This window comes from Carassius auratus, chromosome 15 (genome assembly GCF_003368295.1).
Source record: "Carassius auratus strain Wakin chromosome 15, ASM336829v1, whole genome shotgun sequence".
In the NCBI taxonomy this organism is placed as follows: domain Eukaryota; kingdom Metazoa; phylum Chordata; class Actinopteri; order Cypriniformes; family Cyprinidae; genus Carassius; species Carassius auratus.
The window spans coordinates 23,720,483-23,740,815 of NC_039257.1; the positions used below are offsets into that span (position 1 = coordinate 23,720,483).

Below are 20,333 nucleotides of genomic sequence, written 5' to 3' on the forward strand. Positions count from 1 at the left end.
ATCAGCTGTTTCTTATGTTTCTGAATTCTGCAGTAATGCTTCACTTCTCCGTCATCACCTGTGCATACACTGACGGTGACTGACACACTCATCACAATCATCACAGCACTATGATAGTGATATTCAGAATTGCATATCATTAAATAACTGAATATTTCAGTGACTAGAAATGCCTCCATGGTTTCAGAAATACGATCGCTTTATCACACACATCAACAATTTACAAACACACACTCATGCTCAGAATGATCTGCACATCTCTGAACTACACACAACCTCAGAGAAACACTGATCCTTCACTGCTGTGTGTGAAACAGCACGGTCAGATCATGAATGCAGGAGTGCCACCTGCTAACCACACACACACACACTCACACATTTGTATTTGTGTAAAGTGCGTTCATCCCATAGGTGTAATGGTTTTTATTCTGTAGAAACTGTATATTCTATGTCCCTTCACCAACCCTACACCTAACCCTAACCCTCACAGGAAACTTTGTGCATTTTTACTTTCTCAGAAAAACTCATTCTGTATGATTTATAAGTGTTTGGAAAATGGGGACATGGGTTATGTCCTCATAAGTCACCCTCTCCTTGTAATACCTGTGTCATACCCATGTCATTATACACACACACACACACACACACACACACACACACAGACACACACACACACACACACTCACGCGCGTGCACACCCATCCAGTGTATTGTTGCCTATTTCTACAAATATACGTCTGTGACACTGACTGCTTCTGTGCTGCAGACACACAAGATGTAAATATAAAGAGTTTTTCTAAACACTGCCTATTAGACACAACATACTAGAAAGTGTTCAAGCATCCATAAAACCTGCCACACTTCACATGTCAGCCGGCTGAAGCAGAGCCGAGCTGATGGATGGTGATGGAGCATGCAGAGACTGGAGAGGACTCACGCTGGTGGAGTTGGAGCGGATCAGGCCCTGGTTGTGGTTCTGCTGTTCTCTGAACTGTAGTCCAGCCAGGTGTCTCTCCAGAGCCGCCCAGTCCATGGCTGGAAGCTGGCTTTCCTCCACACATTCTTGTCTGTCCTGGCCGGGTCTGCTGGACGTCTGGCTCTCGCTGGGCTGCTGGGGTCCAGAGGAGGCTCTGACGCTCCCCGAGCCGTTGTCTGTGTACTCTCTCTCCCAGTCCAGCAGCGCTCTCTTACTGTACTGCTGGAAGTCCTCGTCCTCCTCGTAGTCCTCCAGACCGGCCAGCTCCAGACTGGGAGAGGACTTGTACTCGGAGCAGGGCGTCACCTTGTTGGAGTTGGACTCGGAGCTGGAGCGACTGGAGGAATCACTGCCCAGATCCATGCCATCCTCCCGGTAATCCTGAGACACACACACACACACACACACACACACACAACGCTTTAGAGACAGATCCTGCAGAAAACATACAACTACTGACCTTTTCTGACCAGTTTCTGAAAGCTGACACTCAAACAGCACAATCACTCTGTTTTCAATTTCTGAATGTAACACACACACAGAAAAAAAATACAGGAATGAATATTATGGCAAAGGTGTTTGCAAGTGTTTGCTTTTGAGGTGAGTCTGTGATATGTTGAATGCAGTGATTCATCTTGAAAGAGATGCGAGGCATTCTGTGTTTTGTGTGTGTGATTCTTGCACTTGTGTGTAAAGTTTGTGTGTGTAAGCAGCAGTTGTGTGTAATGTGTGTAAGCAGTTGAAAAACTGTAAGCATTAAGGTGTTCTGAAAGGCCTTCATGTTCCTGATCAGTATTGAGCAGCCTGTAGCTGGTGAATCTCTGGTTATGCTGTATCATCAGCAGTGTTGGGGGAAGATACTTTTAAAAGTAATGCATAATGATATTGAGTTATGCCCTAAAAAAGGAACTCATTGCGTTACTTAGTTACTTTTTATGGCAAGTAATGCGTTATGTTACTTTGCATTACTTTTTCTCATCTGAGTTGGGCTTGGTTATGTTTTTAATATAAAATATATATATATATTTTTGTCAAATGTAAAAGTCCTTTCACACCAAAAGTGAAATGAATAAGCCTCAGGTTGAAGGAAATGTAAATTCAATTCTTAACATATTTAATTATTGACTGTTTTTGTTGATTGTGAGGAACACTGAGTGTGTTTTTGAGTGAACACATGTTCATATTGAGTCTAGATCTACAGCGAGATCACGTTCACACACAACTCCTGATCTCTGTCTCCATGGCAACACCAGAGCTGTCACTCAACACATGAGAAACAATGGAACTGGTGTAACGTGTTTGGAAAAGTAACTCCGATATTATCCGATAAATGAAACAGTGATGTGTTACTTTATTCGTTATTTGAAAAAGCCATCTGATAATGGAAATCACGTTACCTGTAATGACCAGCACTGATTATCAATATTCTTCATAAATAATACATTCTCTGTTTTTGTCAACTAGCTTGGTTTCAATTATCACAGGTTTTGTATTTCTTTTTGGAACGTATTGCTCATTGGTTTCATTGATCTCATGGACCATTATTTGGATCATTCTGGCACATGCTGGACATATTTGAAGAAGTTGTTCTACTCTTGTGAGGAACGTCAGATTTAGTCCAACGTGATAACACTAACTAGGAAAAAGAAACAGAATGAGCAGAACACAACATGAGGGTTAAATTATGATGACGAATGATCGAATGCTGTGGGTCAGTAATGCATCTGTTATAACCTATTCCATTTATTCTAGAAATCAATTACTGCTTTGATCACCATAGTCACTACCCAGCAGAATGAGCTCACTGTTCCTCAGTCTTCTGTGTTCTTCATTCATTTATTTCCTAAACATTTGGGTGTTAGACCATGATAGATACCATCAGCTTTGGTGAGATCATCCCAAATTCCATCACTCACTCAAACACACACACACACACACACACACACACACACACACATTTGCCAACATGACATTTGTTGTGTGAATTTTAGTTTCACATTTAATTTTATTTAATTTTGTAAATGTTTTGATTTATTTTAAAATAATTTTTAATGGTCGACCAATATATCGCCCGAGGCCGATATATCGGCCGATATTTGTCATTTTTCAAATATCGGCATCAGCCTTGACATTTTTCTGCTTGGCCGCTGTGTTCGCGGTGGGACTTTTATTTTGACGGCGCTGAGCGCAGCAGCGTCTGAACACACACAGTGCTCACACTCTCTCTCTCGTTTACTGTCGTTGTTAACAGTTCATCTAATACGGTTAGAAGTCTGTCTAATATTCAGATAGAATGGTTAAACAAAGAAATCAATGTATACAGAAAGCTTTTATATTATTAGTAATAGAAAGTAAAACATTATAATACTTTCTTGTTTGCCGTCAGCATTAATCAAATACGCATTTATATAATTTACACAAATCTTTGAATAACTAATGAACATTTAATTTCCCAGCCCTTGTAAACTCAGTGTAATCCAGCTGTGAGATCTTGTGAAGTGTGTATCCTTCATGATCACGTGTTCTCTGTGTGATGGTCAGTCCGTGTGAATCGAATGCTTTAAACTAGAAACTCCTGATTTCAAATTATGCTGCACCTAATGTATTTGTCCACTGTCATATGTGTGCTGTGTGTAAAATGAGGGTTATCCTGGCTTTATTTGAAAAATATGATTCCCAATGCACACAAACCTCCCAGAATACTGAGTGCCCTGTTGCTTACAGGGTTTACTTCCTTTTTAATCATATTTTATGAAACATTTATTTAAAAAAAAAAAAAAAAAAACTTTGACATCTAAAGTATGTTTATTTAAAAAAAAACATTTTTATCCATTTTCAAATTATTTCAAATTTATTAAATAATACTATATATATATATATATCAGCCCCTGCTTCCCAAGATATCGACATTGGATGACAAAAATCAATATCGGTTGACCGCTAGTAATTTTACTGTTGTTCTCTGAAATAATAGAAAATAATAAAGATAATAATAATTACTCTACAACAGCTAATTTAATAAATGTATTATAACATTTACACATGTGTTGAAATTGGAATCTGTAATAATAAATGCTTTTAAAATAAGTTTCTTCTGAACAGCAAGGCTGCATTTATTTATACAGAGGAAAATACGTGCAAAAAAAAAACATCTAAAAATGTAGTAAGAAGTGCTATATAAAGCGCCATATAAATGCATCTTCATTCAATCAGAATGTAAATAAAAAAATATTTATAGATTTATTATGATTATGATTATTATTATTTAAAAGCATGACAAAAAAAACACATTTTAGTTATTTTAATTTATACAATGGTGAAAAAATTGGCAAAATACATTTCATTTTGTTTGTCTTCAGCCAAGAATTTTCATTTTGGTGCATCCCTAATTCATGTGTGAGACGCTTGCATCAGATCATCTCATAAAGATGCAGAGTTAAATTACTGTTAAATAATGAATTATATTTTACAAATCATATATGAGCACAATGCCCTATATTTGTCTTGGTTCACAGGATTTGAGCAGAACAGGGCTATCTGAGGACACGAGCAGAATCCCATTCACTTCTACAGCTAGAGGGCGCTATTATACTATTACAGAGAGCATACAGTAGCTATTGCTGTGTCCACTGGCACATTTTACTGCCATGTTTACTGATGCTTTAAATGCACTGTGGGTAAAACAGTCATGCAGATAATCAGATCAAGTGCTTTTACTCTCCTATCAAACACACACACACACACACACACACAAACACACAGCTCAGTCACATGGGACTTCCTTCCTGAACTCCTGGCACAGTAACACACACTTCCTCTGCTCTTTCACCTGAACAGGATGTGTGGCTTTGCCTTTCAGTGCCTAGCAATCCTTCAGATCAGCAGTGTGCTGCAGCATACTACGGTAAAACATCTGGGAACACAGTACAGTCACAGCTAGCGCTTTTCACAGCAAGCTCACTAACTTCTGAACAGAAAACCAGTCTTTCCTCAGTCCGTCAGATCACGTCACAGCAGGGACAGATGTCAGAAGAGGCCTACACATATTGTGCAATGTCACCACATTAACAGTAATAATAAAAAATACATCACAGTTTCTGTCCTCAGACTCCCTGCTGGAGAACAGACTCATTATTATAAATAATAAAACATTTATAATTATGATTTATTACGAAGCATCGGCAGCAGAAAGAACTGAGCACAATGTGAACAATGAAAAGTGTATAACCAGCAAATACATTGACTCTGTGTAGCTATATGAATGAATGAAATGACTGCATTCACATTATTCGCTTCATTGTTTATATTTGTTTCAAATCTGATGAAAAACTTCATTAAATCATGATTTATGAATATTTAATAACACATCGCCTAAATGCAATATGTATATATATATATGCGCATTATATGATTTGTAGTATGTAATATGGTGTTGCACGGGTTCTTTGGCTGATCGTGTCGCTGCTGAAGACAGTAAACACAGTAAGTGACCATGACTGAACACTTCCAGCTCAAACACATCATCTGTCTGTCAAAGCCTGCACATTATGAAGCTTTATGATCATCTGCAGGCTCTTTATGAAAGGAAGGCTCTACAAGGCTCTTACATCCACACTTAAGACACGTCAGGAGTCCTCGCGTGATTTGTCGAGATGAGATCACAGCTTTAATCTCAAGAGACACCGGCTCTCAACACCAGTGCAGTTCATTAGGCTTTATTCCCTTATTTACATAAGTGATCGCTAAATGTGATTAAACACGAACATAAATGCGCAAGAACAGCTCTAGCACACACACACACACACACACACACACACACACACAGAGAGAGAGAGAGAGAGAGAGAAAGAGAATCTGGGAAAGCGGTACACATTTAATCCCATTTTACAGGAGTCATTCAGTTGTCTAATGATGCATGCTGTCTCCATAAGGACAGTGCATTGACTTCATTCGATCTCACACACCCGATATGCTCCCATGCACGTTACACATTACAGTAATATCAGAGATAGCACACGCACTGCTCTTCAGACCTCTCGTCGGTGTTACAGAAGCGCGAGTTTAAATGAACGCACGCGAGTCCCTCAGTCAGTCCCGAATGATGTCATGTTTCTAAATCCGTCCTCGCTGCCTCATAACTGACTGAAACCAGCTGAGCTGAGCTCAGCCCATGGACTAACAGGACTTACGGTCATCTTGTGTGCCGGTGTTGGCTCGTGCTCTCAGGACATGTTTGCGCGGCTCGAGGAGAAAGCTCCGGTCCGTGCGCGGAGAGCGTCCGTGGCGCAAGTCATGGCGGATCTCCGCTGCTCCAGAACACCCCGGCGGCTCTCCGGCGGCCAGACCAGATAACAGAAACCCTCCCTCTGAGGAGCTGTCTCAACACCTACTGAGCTGCCTAGCTAGACAGCATGTGTGACGCGCTCGAGTCAGCTGGTGAGGCGAGGGAGCGAGGGAGAGAGCGCATGCTGTCGCGCGTTTGACCTGCAAACACGACGCCCAAAATCTAACCCCAAACAATGCACACTAATAAATAGTTAACATTATCCAAAAAAATATCCCCTTATTTTGTCAATGCCTATAATAGCCAAACATGCTGCCACTGGCTTATATTTACCAAAAATGTTGCATTCGCCTAACTCCCCGAAATGCTCCCCTCTAAGGTAGTCATGTGTCCTATATGGTTCATTATTTGGTCATTATTCTTTTGTCAGGCCATACCCAATGAGAGGAGGGTTCGTGCTCTTCTACTGGACACACAGAGCCATGGCTTCACGATTGAAAGGTCATCTCATCTGCTCATACACTGTACAAATGATTCTCAAAGATTACTGGAATATGCTTTACAAGAAAATACTGTTTCAGTATTATTATACTTCCAGACCAGTTCTCAGTCTGTTTTCTGATGAGACGCAATGCGTTATGCTTCAGGTACTTTTTATTTACAGAAACTCAACATTTTTGGATGAAATGTACATTATTCTATATGTTAATGACCTGTTTATAGAGCTGTTGCATACAGAGTGGAGTGTAATGTAGTATTAAATATCAGCATGCCTGATTGACGTCTGTGCCAATATTAAGCATAACATCACTCCTCCTACTGTGATATTACATATCATTCCTGCAGTTCATTAAAATCATGCCTCATCAGCCTCTACTGGACCTGTATAGACCCTACTAGAACAATGCATTCATAGTTAATATGCAAATTATGCAATCAAATAATATTCAAAAACATCAACATTAAATATGCTTTGAAATTGGATCTTAAAATCAGCATGAATGGAAATTCACTAATCTATTTTAGAAATGCATCTTGTCATGAATAATTTATCCATGCATTTCTTTTTTTATTCTTTGAGTTTGTCATTTAATTAGAATTGTAATTAAAACTAGAGCTCCCAGTCTTTTCTCTGGTAATGTATGCTGGACTTCTCCAGTCATTTACTCTGCTTAAACTTTCTCAAATTCATCCTCCAGCTTGCATTCAGACCTGCTCCCTGTCAAATCACCAACCGATGGATCGAACCAAGTCCACACCCTATAAACCCTATATTTTTTCCTTTTTCTTTTTTGAAAATCCTCTCAAACACATGTACGTCACCATACAGAATCACATTTCTGTCGCGACTTGCCTTACATCACAACTTTAATCTTCTGTCTGCAGAAGCACTTCAAACAGTTTTTGAGTGAAAAGCAGAGCGCTCGACAAGGTCACCTTGGTCAAGCCGAGCACATGGATGTTCACTTTGAGTGGAAATGCAGAAATATCTGTCTAAATTGCTTTACACTCTTCTTTTTAGCATGCAACATGAAATTGTGGTGCATGTGCTCAAAAGAATGCAGTTACACATTCCAGTTTTAAATGCACAAATAGTGTTTGTATGTAGATCAAACCGAAAGATGAGTACTAATTTAACAAGTCATCATGTAAGATTCCATTTTTGATTAGGACTGTTTATGTAGTCAGTTGCTCATGTAGACAGGAAGTCAGAACAGTGGAGTTTGAGACACAGCCCGTCCCTCTCTCTCTCTCTCTCTCTCTCTCTCTCTCTCTCTCTCTCTCTCTCTCTCTCTCTCTCTCCCTCCAGGATGAGACAGGAGTTCTGAGTCTCTGCTGATATGGTTGAGTCTGACGGCCTGCAGCATTCAGTGGCTCCCCAGTGTTTTTCGCAGCAGTCACTATGGGCACGAGAGAAAAGACGTCACAGGAACCTCTGCCCACTGCACTCACTGACCCTACCAGCAAACACAGCCGAGACAGAAACAAGAATAGCACATCCACTGCCCAGCCACGTTTGCATGATAACTCAGAGTGGATGCACATCAATGCTTTCGATTGGTATTGCCTCACTAGATTTAAAAAAGATATTGTTTAAAGTCACATGATCTCACACACTCCTCCAGTATCCACTCTGAGCTTCTGTGGCTGTGACTATTTTAGGCACATTCTTTACACTTTCCAACCTTTTCTGCAGTGGTTTCCAAACCCAGCACTGCATGTGGTGTTTGTTTCCCTTATCCAGCAAACCTGACTTAACTCATCGGATCATTAGTAGAGACTCAAACGGGTGTCAGATAAAGAGACATGCAAAATGTGCAATGCTGAGGACAGCCAAGCCATTCATATAGTGTACAATCTAAATATTGATGATAAACGCCCCATCATATCCTCTCAAATGTGCTTATGTGAGGATGAATCCAGAGATCTAGAGGCTGAGATGCATCTGCCCCAAGTAGATTGTGAAGTTATGCAAACATAATGGCTGCACCACTTGCTTTAATCATTTTATGACAGCCGCCTTTTAACAGAGTTGTAAAACAGTGATATACTGTACAATTACATTGCTATGGTATACACCTAAACCTACCCCTCACAGATAAATACAGGCATTTTTTAAATTCTCAAAACACTTCATTTTGTATGATTTAAAATCTGGTTTCTTCATGGGGATTTTAAAATGTCCACATTTGGTACTTATAATATAATCAATACCAGTATGTATAAACACAAATAAAGTTGCATTCCCAGAAATTAAAATATTTATTTTCATCCAGTTTATGGCTTTTTGTTATATAGTTGGGTCCAACTTTATATTAGGTGGCCTTTACTACTGTGTACTTACATTTTAATGTATAGATTGGTACAATGCACTTAATGTTTACATACATTTTTTAACATTGTACTTATATTTTTACTAGAGGTGGGCATAGATTAATTTTTTTAATCTAGATTAATCTCACTGTGATCTTGAAATTAATCTAGATTAAAATGGCTCATTTGAATTCTGAAGGTTGTATCAGTGGGCCCTGTTTGAAATTGTTTAATTTGTATGTTCGTTTATTTTTATTTATTTGTGCTATTTACACAATGTTTAAGTTTTTTTCAAGTTTGTACGTGTCAAGGTACAGAAACTGAATAATTACATGTAAAAAAGCACTGGATAGTCTTCAATGTAAAAATGAAATATACAATCAAACCTACATTTATTCAGACACCTTCAACATTTCTCACATTATTACAGTTTTGCTATATATATATCAAAAATAATATCTGGTGTCTGAATAATTTTTGGTTTGACTGTTAAAACTACAAAGTAATTCGGTCAAGAGCAGTGAGTGATTTTCATCTTCATTTTCTTGGATTAACATTACAGCAGCCAGTCGCTAAATTAGGCGCGGTCACTTTACACATCCCATTTTTCACTTAAGAAATAACGGACAGTTTTTTCGAGCATAATTTCCAAGGTGGATATTTTGACATATTTTGTATGTATTTGTCGGCACTAGAGCAAAAATAAGCAAATTCGATGTTCTAGTGTTTTGATTAAAACACTTGAAAACGCTTATTTTTTGTGTCTCGAGACGCCTTTCTCTGCGTGAGCCCTGAACACCAGAACACCACGAGTATTGGATTGTGTCCTTTAACATCTTTTTGTTTGTTCAAACTGCGATTTGTATTTGTTCGTTCCGGTGCCGAAGGGACTTCTCAGAAGAGAGCTTGGTTCAGTGTCGCTGTCTGTGATACACGTCTCTCTCTCTCTCTCTCTCTCTCTCTCCGCACCTAACACGGCACGCGCTACTCTGTTCAGCTTTTCCACGTCTTGTGTTTGGATGCTTTAATGTTTAAAACGACAAGCGGTAAGACTTAAAAACATGTGAAAAAGATAAGCTTTCGTGACGATGCACAGCAGTGGTCCGTCAACTGTCCTGAGCATCTTTTTAGGCTGACCTCAGCCAGTCGGTTATATAAAATATCAAGGTGAAAGTCATCATAGCTTGCCTAGTATAGAACCAGATCTCAACCCAACTTTGAGAATTGATTAACGGTGATAATTTTTTTATCGCCCGATAAGAGTCTTGCGTTAACGCAGCACGTTAACGCTGATAACGGCCCACCACTAATTTTTACATTGTTGACCCATCCCTTACACCTTAACCCACCCTTAAGTCCACCCATACCACCAAACCTGTCTTTAACTATCTCATCTCAATAGCAGCAAAATTGTTTTGTAATACAATATGACCACAATAAGTACATCATAGGTTTTTTTTTTTTTTTGACTTCCCAAAACACCCGATGTATTTAGTTGATACATCATTAGAAGAATGGCATCTACGCTAATATTTGTCTGTTTCTCTCTTGTTCCGAGGTCACCGTAGCCACCAGATCCAGTCTGTATCCAGATCAGAGGGTCACTGCAGTCACCCGGATCCAGTACGTATCCAGACCAGATGGTGGATCAGCACCTAGAAAGGACCTCTACTGCCCTGAAAGACAGCGGAGACCAGGACAACTAGAGCCCAGATACAGATCCCCTGTAAAGACCTTGTCTCAGAGGAGCACCAGGACAAGACCACAGGAAACAGATGATTCTTCTGCACAATCTGACTTTGCTGCAGTCTGGAATTGAACTACTGGTTTCGTCTGGTCAGAGGAGAACTGACCCCAACTGAGCCTGGTTTCTCCCAAGGTTTTTTTCTCCATTCTGTCACCGATGGAGTTTCGGTTCCTTGCCGCTGTCGCCTCTGGCTTGCTTAGTTGGGGTCACTTCATCTACAGCGATATCATTGACTTGATTGCAAATAAATGCACAGACACTATTTAAACTGATCTGAGATGATGACATCACTGAATGAACTGTCATTTGGCATTATTGACACACTGTCTTCCTAATTAATGTTGTTCAGTTGCTTTGACACAATCTTTTTTGTGCTATATAAATAAAGGTGACTTGACTTGACTTTTGATGCAAGCACAGACTACCTAATATAAAGTGTGACCTATTTTATTTTAGTGGCTCTCACACCCATATTTTTTATATATATTTGTAGGAGTTTTATGACAAAATGTGAACTTTTCTGAGTAGCAAAAGTATTGACACAGACCATTAGGTTAATAGACATTTCACACGGTGTATAGAGATGTTTTTGCATTTTAAAATGCTAAAAACCTAACAAGCTGCATTTGTCATGTGAGCAGGTGAGAAAAAGCAAGAATCCACATTCAAGTACAGTTTAATTGAAATAAGCACATACACAGATATTTCAGACCTAAAACTGTATTAAATACACAAGAGAATCAGGAATAAGAAGTTCAAGTCCATAAGGGAAGTGGATTCGGGAAGGGATGGAGAGCCAGGGTTGTGAGGTGGAAGAGGGTCTGGAGACTGAGGTGGACCCTGGGTGTAGCCGGAGGAGCTGGTGACCAATGTAGTAGAGCAGGAAGCCACCAAGGTGGAGCAGGTGACCACCACAGCAGAGCAGACTGTCACGGTTGATGAGCCGCTGTCTCATCCTAGTCTTGTGTGTTTGTGGGTGTCTCGTTATGCTGATTGTTTGATGTGGGGGTTACCGCTGATCATTAGTAATTTCCCCAGCCTATTTAATGCCATGTCTTTCATCTAATTTTTGTCAGATCATTGTTGGAGTTTCCCCGTGTTGTTTCCTGATTAAGTTCTCCTCGTGTGTTCCTTCGGTTGCACTGAGTTCATCGTGTCAGGCTGTTCCTGTTCCTTTCCTGTTGTGGATTCTACACCTGATTCATCACTCAACACTCCGGGCAATTCTTCACTCTGTCGTCACCCATATCATCTGGTTTGCCCATCGAAGTCCCTGCTTCACCACTCTCCTGCTGGCTGCAACGGGAAGACTTTTAATGTTCTCTCAAAAAAGAGTTATTTTACTTGCAACTTGCATCCGCGTATCTCTCACGTAATAGAATGATCTGACCATCATGATGGATGCAGCAAGTTCAGCTTCACTCACTGAGTTCATCAACCACAGTATTGCTTGTTGATCAGCAGCAGGAGAGTATCACCACCATGGGGCGTGCTGTGCAAGCTTTCGTGACGCAGATGTCAAAGCTCTCATAGAAGTTCGAACTCCTGAGTAATCCCACACTGTAAAATTTTTTGCCGTTAAATAACAGTAATTTTCTGGCAGCAGGGGTGCCAGTAAAGTACTGTTAATTTACAGCTCTTAACCATTAATTTACCACTCTTATTTTTGAACAGTATTTTACCGTAAATTCTACCATGGAAATTAACTCCACTCCCACTGCTTCAAACAGTTCGAGTTTTTAATAGCATTCCTACGATGTTAGTACTATGAACTTATTTCATTTGAGTCCACTGAGAAGGAATATTTCTTACACTTAATGTGCAGTAATAAAGTAACTAAATACATGACTTTTACTCAAATCACTGCAGCTCATTGTCAGCTGTATTACACATGTATGTGCTGAAATACTCAACACAGAGATCATCACTGTATCAGCGACTCCACATTTACTGCCTTTATATAAAGCAGCAGAAAATCAGAATTTGTGGCTCATCATTGACTGAAGCACCGGCTCTACTCTCCAGCACAATGGTGAACAACAAAACTACATTAAACTAAACGATCTCTCTTGTGCAAACACACATTAATAGTCAAGTTCAGTATTTACTCTCATTATCAGTGTATGACTTTGCCTAATTTTTTTTCTATGGATGTTCACAAATATTTTAGTTAAATTAACTTTTTTTTCATTTGGTAAATCTGACGTTTACATTTTACAGTATATTACTGTTTTTCCTTGACTTGACGGCAAAAAACTGTAGAAAAACACTTTTTTTGCTGGCAACCATTAATTTACGGCAAGAAACAATAGAAAAACAGTTATTTACTGGCAGCAGGGGTGCCAGTAAATAACTGTTTTTCTACAGTTTGTTTCCTGTAAATTAATTACAGTTTATTACTGTTAAATTATGTTTCATTCTGTTTTTTCTTCATCTTAAATCTTTAACCCTTTAAACCCCACAAGAAAATCCTCAGTTTTAAATGAACACTTATAATGTGTGCACACTAGAGAGTGTTAGAGTAACACTGAATCAGTGAAGTTAATGAGATAATTCGGTGATTAATTGATGATTGAGCATTAGTGATAAACACCTGCAGAATCACTGAAGGAAAGAGAAACACAAGAACTACAAATGACTTCAGCCACAGCCTTAGATGAAATCAACTGAATAAAAGAATACATCAAATCTCTCAAGATCTGATTAAACAACTACTAAAACAGCTTCACCAGATTCACATTACTAACCAGACTGACTTTATTTCTGTCAGATGTCTACAGAAGAACTTATGGAGAGTTAAATAGGTTTAGGTGTTTTTTTCACTACCATGATGGAGATCAGTGTTTACTTTAGTTGGGCTCTTGAACGTGACTTTTCAACAACTAAGGTTTTTTTTTTTTTTTTTCATGCTGTAACAATGCGCCTTTGGAACCTGTTATAGCAAAACAAAAGTATACAGAAGAAAAAGAATCTGATATTGTTGTTTATAGATTGACAAGAACAAATACTATTAATTCTGATCTAATCCCATATCTCTTCTCTTATTGAATATTGATACTACAGCATGAGAAGGAACACTGCTGAGCCATAAGTTATGAAAGACTGTTAAGAAAATGTCACTCATAATAAATAAAAAAAAAAACCTTTGCTGAAATTTAGACAGAAATATCAAGAATCAGCGTATGAATCACAACAATGGTGACAATCCACAAAATAAATGAACAGATCAGTTCTGAACATCACAACACATGCTACTAAAACTTAAAACAAATGCAAAATTATAAGCACATAAGAATTCAAGAAAATAAGTGAACAATTCAGGGGCATAATTTATTCATGCTGCAATGCATGCTGGGAATCATGGATGAGTTTTATCCTGCGCTGGTACCCAGCATGCATTGCATCATGAACCTTTTGATTGTCACCATTGTTGAGATTCATATGCTGATTGTTGATTTCTCTCTTTGAGTGTTGTGGGGACTGCTGCCCGAAATACTTTTTAACTAAAACTAGTCGTTAAATCCATAAATACTGGTTATCACACTACTTTTCAATCTTACTAAATTGAAGTGTCATTGACTCAAATATTTCAACACCAAATTAATATTTGATTATTATAGCAACACTTTAAGTCAGTCTAGTAGATCATGCCTGTTAGAAACAACCATAATCACTTGACTATCACAATTAATACTGCTGTAACAGATTCATCATAAAGATACAAATACAGCAATAAAACAAAATGTAAAGTGTAAAAGTCAATGGTCAGGAGCCCAACTAAAGCAAACACTGATCTCCACAATGGTGACGCTAAACGAAACAGTAACATTATCATCTAAATCTCTTTAATTCTCAATAAGATCTTTTGATCTCTGTTCTCTGATCTGACAGAAATAAAGTCAGTCTGGTTAGTAATGAGTGAAGTTGGTGAAGCTGTTTGTTGATCGTTTAAATCTTCAGTTGATTTCATCTAAGGCTGTGGCTGAAGTCAGTTGTATTTCATGTGTTTGTCTTGTTATGTTTTTTTTTTTTCTTCAGTGATTCTACTCATTAACAGCAGCTGTTCATCAGTGTCTGAATTCACTCATTAGTGTTCATTCTCTCTGTCAGGTGGACTATATTAGTAAACTCATGTAGGGAATAGTGAATGAGGGTGTAGGGTGTGATTTGAAACACAGCCGCTAAGTGTCGAATTTGAACGTTGTTATTTTACGATATATAGCAGCAGGCTACTTCTCGAAAACTATGAATATTACCCAGAATGCACTGTTTAAATGAAAAACAGTATTTTACTGTCGAAATTTGGCCGTTTTTTTACAGCGATTTTTAACAGTGCACTGAGCCGCGAACACCACCGGTTCCCCCCATACCACCGGAGCCGAGTAACCAACCTGAGCCGTGCCTACCCGTTCCTCAGAGTTATGATGGTGAGCCCAATTTTTGCAGAGCCTTTCTCACATGGTGTTTGATGCACTTTTCCCTACAGGACTTTTGCCACTGCCATTAATCATACCACTAAATCTGGAAACATTACAATATGTTTGAAGTGCTGCTTTTTATGGATTTACATTATTTATATTTCATTACATGTTATTTTTGTACTCTAGTTTTTTGTTTGCTCTTCATAGCACTGAGATAGCTCTCTTAGGGTTAATCAGTGATCTCCTCAAGTTTTCTGACTCTAGAAACAGTAGTATCATGGCCAACCTAAAACTCAGTGCATCTTTTGATGAAGACGTGCTTCTCTGTTGTGTCTTTTGAGGATTAACAATCACCTCCAGTCTTGTGGAGTTCCCCAAGGCTCTGTTTTAGAGCCACTTCTTTTTTGTAATCTACTGTATATGCCTTTTCTAGGCCAAAAACAACAACACAAGGCCAGGTCAAATTTATTCCCCCATCCAATCCTCCTGCGCCTTTGATATTAAAATGGGGATGACATTCAAGCCTGGACAAACTGAACTTAAAAAATAACTTACGTTTTATTAAGTACAGACTTCGACTGCCTTGTTTGACATTACTCTTATGTCTTATATATGCTATGACATTTTTGGTGCCCTGAGCTCTCCACTTATCTTCATGTTATGGGACCAATGGTGAATCTGTCCTTCATGCCTTCATCTCTTCATGTATGGATTACTGAAAATGTTCTTCTTTCTAAATTGCTTCAGAGGGTACATTCTGCCCGTGTCCAAGCACACACATCTCTCTCGTCCTCCAGAAACCACACTGGCTGCCTGTGGCTCCTCACATGCTGTTTAAAATTATATTCACCAGTTTTAAAGCCCTGCATGGTTTTGAGCCACAGTATTTGGCCGATTTGATTCACCCCGATGCTCCTGCTCTGCTTCTTAGGTCCTATGGATCCAATTTATTTATGTTTTCCAAGTTCATATTGTCTTCTGTGAGTGGCAGGGCTTTCGGTGGAACTCTCTCTGTAAAATGTCATCTCTTCCAATATTGAAATCCTAGTTGTTTGCTCAGGGTTATTGACATATTTATGCCCTCTGCCTCTTTTTGCTGTATCCATTATTTTCCTTCTTTCATACTTGTTTGTTATGATGTTTTTTTATAGATTCCAGTATGCGCTGTGCAGTGACCTTGGGTTTGTGAAAGGTGCTATAGAAGCAAAATTTGAGAAAATATGTATGTAGTTTATTCCAGCCTGGTCTATTAGGTATTAGTATGTAACATTTACAGGTATAAAACATACATCTCTGCATGTTCTGATAGATGCTGAAACAGACAATATGTATGGCAGCAACTAAAATGGAAACATTATTTACTGCTAAAGTAATGTAACATTTATGAATCATTTATGTCATAGAAATACTTCGATCATTGTACTTTCACCATTTTATATTTTATATCCCTTAACCCAGGGTTCCTCAAATATTGCCCTGGAGGGCCAATGCACTTTAGATTTTAACACCAGCCCTGATCAAACTCACACCTGTGATTTTCTAATGATCCTGAACACAGTGATAGACATTATTATTATTATTATTATTATTATTATTATTTTTTTTTTACAATAGAATCAAAATAATAATGCCATGTTTTCAATATTTATATGTAAGGATTCATACATTTCTTCATGTCTGTAAAGTCGTTCATATGTGATAATTTACATTTAAGATGCTGTCATTATGACAATTTTGTATGTTTCAGTGTCTGTGCAAAGGTACTGTAAATAGGTGTGGTAGAACAACATTTTATGTACATACATATGAATACTCATGAGATCATGTTAAAGCCGTACATGCAATAATTAATTTGTTACACCAAACTGAACTGTAAAAGTGATAAATCCACACCTTCAGAAGAGTCTCCTTTTTATCTTCTATGTTTGAATTTGCAGATGTTTTTCTGTTATCTCTGTAGATGGCATTACGTCCTGTTCATGGCCCTGCATTTAAATCCTTGAAACAAGCCCAGCACCACTCACAGTAACTATCCTTGTGTTTTTGTTTTCATTGTTTGGAGGGAATGTGTGCGTACTGAACATGCTGTACAGCATTGCGATGCGATGGCATATGTAAATACTGAGCAGGGCTGTGGAATCTGAGCTTCTCTACCTGCGCTGGCACTATCTGACAACTGCGTTCAGCTCCACTGGAGATGCTATCAGCATTAAATCACTACAAGCTTATTATAGACAGTCAGATAAGAAAGACAGAGATTACAAAAGACAGCAGAAGACACGGCTCTTCCCCTGGCTTCTCACCTCAGTGGCACTGAGAAGACTAACCGACAGAAGAGGAACTGAAGCTTGTGCTCTTCTGATGTGCTCACAGACTCTGACGAGATGAGCACAGGGTGACCTCCATTCTTCCGCAAGAGAAAGCATTTTGGCTTCTCAGACTGGATTTTGAGAGGAGACATAGTCAGACATACGCAGATACAGAAATACGCTCTACTCAAGCATAAGTGAAGTAACTGACCATTTGGCAAAAAAATAAATAAATAATAAATTAAATGTACATTTTAAATAAATAAATAATACAGTTTTATAGATAATTTGTATATAAAATAATGCTAAATATATTCTGTAACGAGTGTATCAGCTTAATGAACAATACAGTCAGGTCCATATATATATTTGGACAGAGGCACAATTTTTATTATTTTAGCTCCTGACCTAAACATATTCAATTACACTTACAAATTGAATATGTCTTTAAAGTGCACACTCCAAACTTTAATTTGAAGGAATTCTCATCACAACTGAAGGAAAGGTTAAAGTGGTCATATAATGTTGCTAAAAATAACATTATTTTGTGTATTTGGGGTAATGTAATGTGTTTATGTGGTTTATGGTTAAAAAAAAAACAAAAAAACGTATTTTCCACATACTGTACATTATTGTTTCTCCTCTATGCCCCGCCTTTCTGAAACGTGTAGATTTTTACAAAGCTCATCGTTCTGAAAAGCAAAGTGTCCTCTGATTGGCCAGCTATTCTGTGCATTGTGATTGGCTGAATACCACAAGCGTGTGATGGAAGTGTTACGCCCCTGAACATACTGTGATGGCGTCTCCCAGCACGACGAGAGAAAACCAACAAAACCCATTACAAATTAGGCATTTGTTGCATCCAGTGAGGACATAATTACACTGTAAAACCTGACAAGTAAACTTAACTCAAACCGTTTGAGTAAACAGATTGCCTTGATTGAAACCCTGTAAGTTTTAAAACTTTGCATTCAAGTAATTTAGTGATTAACTAAGTGCTGATTGAGAATTAGTGATGAACAGCTGCTGTAAACAAACAGAATCACTGAAGAAAAGAGAAACACAAGAACTACTACAACTGACTTCAGACACAGACTTCAACTGAAATCAACTGAAATAAAATACATGAAATCTCTCAAGATCTGATTAAACAGCCCCACAATCAGCATCACCAGCTCCACTTATTAATAACCAGACTGACTTTATTTCTGTCAGACGTCTACAGAAGATCTTATTGAGAATGAACTAAGGTTTAGATGTTGATTTATTGTTTCATTTGAAGTAACCATGCTAGAGATCAGTGTCTGCTTTAGTTGGGCTCTTGACCCTTGGTTTCTGTCTTAGTCTTTTCTCTGGATGTTATAACCGTGTGTTTCTAAAACACATTTGTTATAACTCAAAAGCCCAGAGGAAAAGCCATCAGGTGTTCACCTGTACCTACATGTAGATTGTTATACTTTATATTGGTGATGATAATCATCAATTATTGATCCATATGGAGTCTAATCTCTGATGAAATAGGTGTTGTGTAATTTGATTGGTTATAGTAAAAGTCATTCTAAGAGCCAGTGGTTCTGTAATAATCAGCTAATACAAAGACTTTCCAAACAGTTTGGTCTTCTCTGGTGTCAGTTAGTCACACACAGACATCAATAATCAGAATATGAACCTCAACAATGGTGACCATAAAAAAAATAAAAAAAATAAAAAATAAATGCTGCAGAGCATGCTGGGAGCCATGGATGAGTTTTGTACTACAATAGTACCCAGCATGCATTGCAGCATGTTTTTTTGTCACCATTGTAGAGGTTCATATTCTGATTATTGATGTCTGTGTTTGACCAGTTACTGGCATAGAAGAAAAATGTATGTGTACAAAATGTTTATGAAGTCATTTTTATATTAACTGATTATCACAGACTCTTAGTGCCACTTGTATTAGATCCACTTCTACTAATTACACATTTGTTTCCTCAGAGATTAGACTCTGGACAGATCAAGATTTGTGAATAATAATGAATAATAATCATCACCTATATAAAGTAACAACACCTAGTACATCTAGGTACAGGTTAACACCTGATGGCTTTTCCTCTGGGCTTTTGGTTTACAACAAACATGTTTTAGAAACACACGGTTATAACAGCCAGAGAAAAGACTAAGACAGAAGTCAAGGGTCAAGATCCCAACTAAAGCAAACACTGATCTCTAACATGGTTACTTCAAATGAAACAATAAATCAACATCTAAACCTTAGTTCATTCTCAATAAGATCTTCTGTAGACGTCTGACAGAAATAAAGTCAGTCTGGTTATTAATAAGTGCAGCTGCTGATGCTGTTTGTGGGTTGTTTAATCAGATCTTGAGAGATTTCATGTATTTTATTTCAGTTGATTTCATCTAAGGCTGTGTCTGAAGTCAGTTGTAGTAGTTCTTGTGTTTCTCTTTTCTTCAGTGATTCTGTTTGTTAGCAGCAGCTGTTCATCACTAATTCTCAATCAGCACTTAGTTAATCACTTAATTACTTAATTGCAATGTATATCTTCTTTCAATGAACTCAACTGAATTAAGTTCAGAGTACTCATAACTGTTAGTTTTTTCAACTTAAATGGTTTAAGGCAATCAGTTTCCTCAAACGGTTTGAGTTAACATAACTTAAGGATGTCTGTTTACTCAAACCGTTTGAGTTAAGTTTACTTGTCGGGTTTTACAGTGTACTGATTACAATGCCTTATACTGTTTTTACACGTTGTGATGTGTCTGCATTTGTCATCGGAGAAAC

At 38.1% G+C, this 20,333-nt stretch overlaps 2 protein-coding genes across 4 annotated transcripts in view; one reads left to right on the forward strand and one right to left on the reverse strand.

Moving 5' to 3' along the window:
• The window catches only part of LOC113115415 (tyrosine-protein kinase receptor UFO-like), a 1,029,470-nt gene that overhangs the window by 106,680 nt on the left and 902,457 nt on the right, over nt 1–20,333 (forward strand). The gene's annotated exons all lie outside the window — the stretch shown is intronic.
• The window catches only part of schip1 (schwannomin interacting protein 1), a 216,892-nt gene that overhangs the window by 30,497 nt on the left and 166,062 nt on the right, over nt 1–20,333 (reverse strand). The window contains exons 1-2 of one of the 2 annotated variants that reach the window (XM_026282993.1): nt 6,166–6,370; nt 938–1,357 (exon numbers count right to left, since the gene is read on the reverse strand). In XM_026282993.1, coding sequence (XP_026138778.1) covers nt 938–1,357; nt 6,166–6,171 — 426 coding nt within the window. In that variant the 5' untranslated portion in view covers nt 6,172–6,370. Of the gene's footprint in view, nt 1–937; nt 1,358–6,165; nt 6,371–20,333 lie in introns of those variants that run through there. The other variant, XM_026282991.1, reaches the window with a different exon arrangement.